At 34.1% G+C, this 8,575-nt stretch overlaps 1 protein-coding gene across 1 annotated transcript; it reads right to left on the bottom strand.

The window, feature by feature from the left end:
* Positions 1-1,300: 1,300 nt before the first annotated feature.
* LOC118746474 (putative nuclease HARBI1) lies at positions 1,301-2,628 on the bottom strand. The gene is made up of 3 exons (XM_036480323.1): positions 2,462-2,628; positions 1,508-2,350; positions 1,301-1,443 (listed from the first exon to the last, which is right to left on the bottom strand). The coding sequence occupies exons 1-3, from the start codon at positions 2,626-2,628 to the stop codon at positions 1,437-1,439; spliced, it is 1,017 nt and encodes a 338-aa protein (XP_036336216.1). The 3' UTR covers positions 1,301-1,436.
* Between the last annotated feature and the right edge of the window lie 5,947 nt (positions 2,629-8,575).

The raw sequence follows: 8,575 nt of genomic DNA, 5'->3' as shown, positions 1-8,575 counted from the left end.
AGCTCATTAAATTCTAGCTTAATACAGTGCAAGTTTCAAGTGGGTAAAAATTCGCGTTGATTTTTAATAATTTATTTTGCGAATGCTGTTATTATTTTCTTCTTTGTATGGATAAACTGCCTGACACCGCCAGCAAAAAAATTATCAAAATTCAACGCGAATTCTTACCCACCTGAAACTTGCACTTTATTAAGCTAGAATTTAATGAGCTATGAGACTGGGTACTTAGAATTTTTCTTGAAATTCTTAATAAAAAGTTTGTTGTTGTAAATTCTTTTTGACTTTTTCTAATTTTTCTACAAAGTTTGAATTTTGGACTTTTATGCTTTTTATTAGATAATGAGCAGTATTTTTATAAAAAACAATAAACATTATACAAACAAAAGAAAAATATCCACAACTGGTCAAAATGTCGTGTCCCGATGCTTTCCTCATTACTATAAGTATATACACACATTTAGGGGATTCACAAGACGTGTTAACCGTCGTAAAATCTTAAGGTTAACATCTTTTTTAATTATAATGGTTTTAGGGGATTTCTAACTAAACCGAAATTCTTTTAAACTGATAAAGAATATATAATTAGCCAACCCCCAACCATTTTAACCGCTATTTTACATAAACAAGTGTTAAGCTTAAGATTTTACGACGGTTAACACGTCTTGTGAATCCCCTAATTGTATAATAGTCATGTTACAGTACTTTATACACACACACACACATTGATAAACTCGTCTGTTGTCTGCTTATGTACTGATTACATATATATATATATATATATTTAATATACATATATAAAAAATAACATATTTAACTGCAAATGTGGATTATACGTACATATCGACGGCTGGGTGGAAGATCGTCTTATATCGGCAGCCGATTCGAAAACGCCTTATCTCAGAAAATTACTCGCGAACGCCTTACTTCAGAATTTGCTTGAAGAAGGCCCTAGCTCAGAATTGGCCGATATATTGAATTCACATGGAGATAGGGCATTCCTCAACCAAATTCGGAGATAGGGCGTTTTTCAATCAAATTCTAAAATAGGGCATTCTTGAAAAATTTGCTGAAGTAGGACGTTTTTGAACCGGCTGCCGAGATCGGTCGATCTTCCACTCAACCGTAGATATGTATTTACATAAGTATAGTATGTAAACTTGATCGTCATATTACATAAGCTTTTATAAGATTATTATTATTCACAAAGATTTGTTTAAGAAATGAAATTTTTATGTTGAAGTTTTGGCTTTACTTTTTTAAGTTTGTAGTTAAATGTTTTTGTTCATTTTATTAAATGTGGACTTATGTATATTTAACATAAATGTAAACTGATAGACCTTTTATTTGAAAAATTACATTGGAAAGGGTTGGTATCTTTTGAATGTGCATATGCTCATAGAACTCCATTTAGCTATTTTTTCTTTTGGTTGATGGTTTTATAATCTGAAAAGTGTAAGTATTACGTATAGCATAGGAATGTGTAAGTATTTCATAATCAGTCAATCACCTAGCAAAATAGTTTTGTATTAGTCGGTTTCTTGCAACAGAGTTAGAATTTATCTCCACTGAATTATTTTCTGCGGCATCTTCTGGAATCTCCAGCAGACTCAGTTCATCCATAGGAGGAAGTGGGTCTTTTGAAAGTACTGCAATGTTATGCAGAACACCACATGCCACTATAACAGCCATTGTGGAGTTTATTGATATTCGCAGTCCTATCGACAATACTGGAAAACGTCTTTTCCATACGCCAAAGCATCTCTCAATTGAATTTCGCGTGCGGATTTGTGACTCATTGTAAAGTCTTTCCGGTGCATTTGATGGGTTCATTAATGGAGTCATCAGGTAATGAGTTTGCTTGTAGCCACTATCGCCAAGGATGAAATAATTACTAAAATGTCCTTCTTCCATACAAAACTTAAGACGGCTATTGCGGAAAATGTTGTAATCGTGTGCGGAACCAGGCCACCTTACCACCAAATCTAGGAACATCAAATTTGCATTGCACATTGCCTGGACATTGATCGAAAAGTATCCTTTTCTATTTCGAAAAATTTCTGCATTGCCACCACCGGGTGATTGTACTCGAACATGTGTGCAATCAATAACTCCGATGACTTTGGGGAATTTAGCTATTTGGAAAAATTCTGCCACCGTCTGAGTAGGATCGCTTGGAAGTTGAATGAAGTCCTTGTATAAAGCAGCCAGAGCAAACGACACTTCTTTAACTGCTCGGCTTGCTGTAGATACGCTTACCCCACAAAAATCTCCAACGGTTATTAGGAAACTTCCGCTGGCATAGAATCTGAGCGCTAGCATTAGTTTTGTGCGTGGTGATATAGAACAGTACCTTGAAAAAGTAATTGCAATAGTTTAAGATAATTTTGTGCATTGGTATTGTGTGTTAACTAACTTTCTTGTACTGGGTTTCAAATTGTTAAAAATTGTATTCAAAACTAACCGAAAGGTAGGTTTTGATAATCGAAACCTCTTGATGAACTCATTGTCATCATACCTCTCTAAATAATCTGGCCGATATCGATACTGCCTATGAGATGCAGTTTTTTGCTCGGAATCTTCAAAAATTTCTTCTAATCGATTAATATATAAAACACGTTGTGTCGACATGGTAAATTTGATATTTCCATTTTTCGTTTATACTGAAAATTTAATAACAGCTGATCAACTTATGTAAACAAATCAAAAATTTTAGTTGGCAATGCTTAATTTAAAGCTGGGTACAAATTTTTAAAGGCTACGTCAAGTGAGCAACAATTTATCGATCCGAGAAATTAATGCGCGGATGAGAAAACGAAAATGCGTTTATCGAGGCGATAAAGTGGCCATTAATCTAAAGGCTAGATTAGAAAACGGCCCTAAGTTAAACAAATTACTAAAAGAGGTGATTTAATCGTTCATGGGTTTGAGAAGAGAGAAATTAAATTTAATTTAATTCTTCAGATAATTGAATTATATATCAAAGTATCAGACGAAAGAGCTTTAAAAGATTTCAGTTTGAAAATGCTTTGCAGAAGGTTGCCACCTGTTTGAAAAGCTTAATTTATTTAGCTTTTATACAATTTTAATGAAATATTAAAATATGAGTGGAAAAAGAATGAGTTTTAATAAAACCTTAGTTTAAAAATATTTTTTGTTATGGTTGCCATCTATTCGATTTTTAGTTTGAGCGATAAAGTTCGGTAATTGTGTTAACAGCTGTCTCGATGAAGTCAATTGGCCCCCTCGGAGCCGCGATTAGACTGTTTGTGCCATGCCGTGAAGGACCGATTTAATGTTAAGTTTTTTAAAAAATTGTGTCTTTTAGTTTATATTTTTTTTGAAACATTAAACTTTTTCGAATTTTTTGAAATTTTTCTCGGCGTAATTTGCCGATTTTTTTTCCTTTTTAAGAACTCTTGAACTATTGGAAAGCTACTCAGAGCTGCTTTCTTTTGTGTTTTTGTGTCGTACAGTATGCCATTCGTCGCCCGTCTCCCACAAGAGCATACGATTACCCGGAATATCTTTCCGAGTTCATATATGTAAGTATATTTAAGGAAGCTTTAGTGGTGAACATTTCCATCGCGTTTACCGACCTTTATCCATACTCCAATTCAAATATATTTAATATGCCGTGAAATAAAGAATAGAAACTATTAATTGTACTCTAGTGTCCTGTATAAGATGTATATTTTTATAAACGCAAATAAAACTGCTAAGATATATGCAAAGTCTAGCCCGGTGACTTGTTAAATTGTGTAAAATAATAAACAGAACATGTGTCCATAAAATTTTTTTTCAAATATCTGAGCTCCATTTTCACAATATCAGATATAGTCCACATTTTTTTTTTAGTAGAGTAGATGTTATAAATACCACTAGAATTATAATCCATTATGGAAAATTGACACAAAATTACACACTTTCACAATGAGAGGCTCTTCAAAAAATATAGGAAATCAACTAATGTATTTTTAAGTTTCAGTAAGGTTATACATTGACTTCAATGGAATTGACTAAAATGTAAGTAATCAAGTAACGGTAAAATAAAATATGGGAAAATTTAAATTTTGGTCTAATCCAAGTCTCAATGTCGTTAACTTCGATTTCGCTCCCAGCATTCACTTTTGCTTCATAGTGATTTTCTATAGTCTTGCTACATTGTCTTCTGTAACTTACAATTGCAACATTGCTGGTGGTCTCAAGGCAGCACTAATTGCAGCGAATAATTGCCTTTTTTTGTTGTAGATTTCAAGCGATGCCATCTTATAGCTGCTGCAAGAAAACCTAGAAATGTGCAAACACGCACGTTTAGGTTAAATGCATTCTTCTATCTTTCCTGCTGCCAAAAGCATTGCAATTTCATTTATTGCCATGTCCTATGCCTTCGCTTTCATTTCCACGTACTGTTCGGCAACTTTAGTTTAAATTTGTTTTTAATGTTTTCTTTCAGCAGCAGCTATCAACAGCGATGCAACCTACAAAGCTGTTTTCACATCCGTCTATTGAATTCTGTTTTTTTTGGTCTTCAACGTCCGCATGAGTTAAAGCGCAGTTAGTTAACGACGTAGAGTAAACGTAGGTTGACGTACTTAGCAGCATATCAAATTTACTGTTGATAGAGAGAAAAAGAAGCAACGGCAACGTCAACGCCATGCGGTGGTGAGTTTGCGTTAACTCGTGAATCCCATAAGGTAGATCGAGTCTGCGTCAACCTACGTCTACGTTACGTCGTTGACTGTTTGAGCTTTTAAAGCTCACGCATGGCGGTGACGTTGCTGTTGCTTCTCTCTCTCTCTCTATCAACAGTAAATTTGATATGCTGCTACATACGTCAACCTACGTTTACGCTACGTCGTGGAATAACTGCGCTTTTAGTTCCCCTAATGTTTCTGCAGATAATTGGCACCCTCTAAACACATTTGCAAAAACGGCACATGTTTACTTAAATAAATAATAAGAATATGAAAATGTAATTTGTGTAGAACAATTCCTACTTCTTTGAGAAGTTATTTGCCCTATAATTTCCTAATATTCGTTCTAGTACAAGTGAGGATGAGAACTTGTATCAGTATGAAATCAAAAATGGGTGGGAGGGTGTTTTTTTAAAACTACCGTTTAGGATTACTAGATTAAGAACATTATTCAGTACGCTGAATCGAATGATATGGGCGAATATAAGGTACTGAAAAGTGCAAGTTCCATAGTAACAAGATATTGGACTATACTCTGCACGCTGGATTAATTGGATGTAGATTAATTAGGGTGGCCCAAAAATGCATGAGGAAAGGTAAAGTCGGAATTTCTGTGCTGCCAGGTTTGCTCTATATGGAAAAATATGCCCCTATATTTTATTTTGGAATAATGAATTATTTAGAGGTTGTTCAAAGCGCTCAAAGTTCTCCATGTGTTTGATATAGGGATCCAAGTACATACTCGATACTTTTCTCAATTTACCAAGCATTTTTGTACTCGATACTTTTTACTGCGATCCAAGTAGGTATCGAAGAAAAAGTACTTGTATCGGAAGCGCAAAACTTTTTATGCTGCAGCATCTTCTTTGAAAAGCAACTCATTAGAGGAATGGGAAGATTTCCGCAGCTATATAAGCAAGTCCGTCAATACATAACGTTTGTGGGCTCATCAGTTCCTCACGAGAGGCTTTTCTCACAAACAGGTACAACTATATCAAAATCTCGAAACCTCCTTTCAGGAAAACACTTGGAAAAGTTGATGTGTTTGGGGAAATATAACAAAACTGGAGCTCTTTTCTTAAATTTATTCTATATGAAACCACTTTTTCTATTAATCTTGTAAAAATGTGTTCTATTGCTTTTAAAATCAAATACTTTGCATACAAAAATAATTGTTGTCTTAAATTTTTGTATGTGAAAATATTAAAAGATAAATAATCTTGTAAAAAACATATTTTTTGTTAAAAAAACCATAACTTTTACAAATATTTATGGTAAATCCTAGTTCTATGTACAAGTTCTCGATACCTTTCCGATACTGATACCTTGTTTCATACAAGTTCAAGTACTGATTTGAGTATTTAATAACTACCTTGATAGTATCGATTTATCCCAAATTTTATATGGGAAAAAACCAACTTTTCGTAGAAATGGTTTGCAATTGTTAAAAATCAATATTTTTCTATCGAAAACTCTGCTTCTCTGTAAGATATTCTCTGTAATAATACTCACTTGTTTATTTAACTATTTTTTCATAGTAAATATAATTTATAGGTCCGCCAAAAACCCCAAAAAATGCAATAGAGGCATCAATAACAAATCGTTAGTATTGAAAAATGGTTAAACCAAAAATGGAGTGTTATTATTGCAAGTCTCCTGAAGAGAACCAGAGCTTTCCGATCGAAAAATATTGATTTTTAAGAATTCCATACCATTTCTACGAAACGTTTTTTTTTTCATATAAAATATATCGATGGCTGAGTGGAAGATCGACCTATTTCGGCAGCCAGTTCGAAAACGCTCTATATCAAAAAACTTTTCAATAACGCCCTATTTCAGAATTTAATTGAAAAACACCCTATTTTAAAATTCGGTTAAAAAAGCCCTATCTCACTTCAAAATGTATTGAAAATATGCTGATATAGGGCGTTTTTGAATCGGCAGCTGAAATAGGGTGTTTTTGAAACGTTTTCTGAAATAAGGCGTTCTTGAAAAGTTTTTTGAGATAGAGCGTTTTCGAACTGGCTGCCGAGATAGGTCGATCTTCCACTCAGCCATCGATATAGAAAACTTTGAGCGCTTTCAGCGACCTCTATGTATTTTTTGACTTCCAAATAAAAAAATACCCCCTGTTATATTTTTTTTACATAGAACGTTCCTAGAGGGTGAGTGCATTAAAATTTCGAGTTTACTTTTTTGGACCACCCTAACGGGTATACGAATTTTATTTTTGTGCGCAGAAGAAGACAAAAGGTGATTGATCGACCTGAACCTATGCAGTAATGGTGAATCAGATCAGAGAATGGACTGACTGGAAAAAAATGTGTATTGAATTATAGGTTCATTGAATTCCTAATTTATTAAGAATTTGGGTTGCTCCTTGAAACAAGAATACCAACTCAATTGAACAGTTGAACCCTATGGTAACGAAAACATCAATCTGTTGTTGGACAGAAACGATGCACTACTGCGAAGCCTGCCGAGGCTGCCACATGAATAATATCGTATTCCATAAATAATGGGAATGCTTGCTCTTTGGAAAAAATTTATTTTTATTTATTTTTTGAATTTTTAAAAATAAACAACAATATGTGTCACCCTTTATATTGTGAACTTTTCTAATTACGGCGGTGGGAAGTTTTCACTTTAAAAAGCAAAATAATTATGAGTCTTCTGTACATTAACATAGGTATGAATGTATTTGTAAATGCAACTATATCTTAATTCAGACTTATACCTATGTATTTAGTCGAAAATCTTGCGCATTCAACTCTACCTCCCTTCTGTTTCTTCTGCCTCTTGTTTGGCCTTACAACCATTACTCTGTCGTTGAAAAGCTCGTGTAATTCATCAGACCATCTTACGTAGAATGATTATTTCGAAAGCGACCAAAGGGTTCGAATCTTTTTTCAACATTGTCGGCGCTTCTGCGCCGCATACAAGCTAAAGGTAAGTTAGAAGCGAAATTTGTGTTCCTCGAAAAATGGCTGTGCTTTTCTTCTCTCTCACTAGTAAAAAAAAAACAGCTGATAAATTAAAAGGAATAAAACTACTGTAGCAACCGCCATCAATTAAGCGTGAGCAGTAAATTTGATAGGTTACCCGGCCTTTGTGGCTACTGCTTGACTGCAACGGATAGACATGAGAAATTCGAGGAAATGCATAAATTATCGTTAATTGAAAATAACATCGATAAAAAAGAGACTTTTCATAGTTGCCAATAAAGATGAGGCCTGCCTGGTGGCCAACTGAAAATTGACCGATGCGTCAGTTGACGTTGCTTGCTGAGTGAATGAACAAGTTGCTGTCATGGCAGATTGATCGGTTTGCGGATTTAAATATTTATTTCGTGGATAAATTTATTTCCCGTTCAGAAGCTATGCAAAGACATATACGTACATACGCACATGTAACTATGTATGCACATACATATAAATATATTTCGTTACAAATATAATATAAGATACTTCAACGGTAGAAATCGATACAACCGTAAAAGTAAGATTGAAAATGTGGTAAAGAAGAAAATTCACATACAAGGTTTTCAGAGAAGATGTGGGTACGCTGAAAAAAAAGGTACATATGATTTGGCGCCAATCGATCTTTTGTTTACATTTAACATATTTTTGTTTGAAAAAATCATTTTACTTTTTTCATAGTATATATTCATACAACTATGTATCGACGACTAAATGGAAGATCGACCTATCTCGGCAGCCATTTCGAGAACGCCCTCTCTCAGAAAACTTTTCAACAACTCCCTACTTCAGAATTTCGTTGAAGAATGCCCAATCTCAGAATTTGGTTAATGAATGTCCTATCTCAAATGAAGACATGTTGAGATAAAGGTTATTGAATCGGCAGCTGAGATTTGGCGTTTT

The sequence above is a fragment of the Rhagoletis pomonella genome, unplaced genomic scaffold (genome assembly GCF_013731165.1).
Source record: "Rhagoletis pomonella isolate Grant_MI unplaced genomic scaffold, Rhpom_1.0 Rhpom_scaffold_00010, whole genome shotgun sequence".
Lineage (NCBI taxonomy): Eukaryota > Metazoa > Arthropoda > Insecta > Diptera > Tephritidae > Rhagoletis > Rhagoletis pomonella.
Note: the sequence above shows the minus strand (reverse complement) of the source record. Positions and strands in the feature narration are given on the sequence as shown.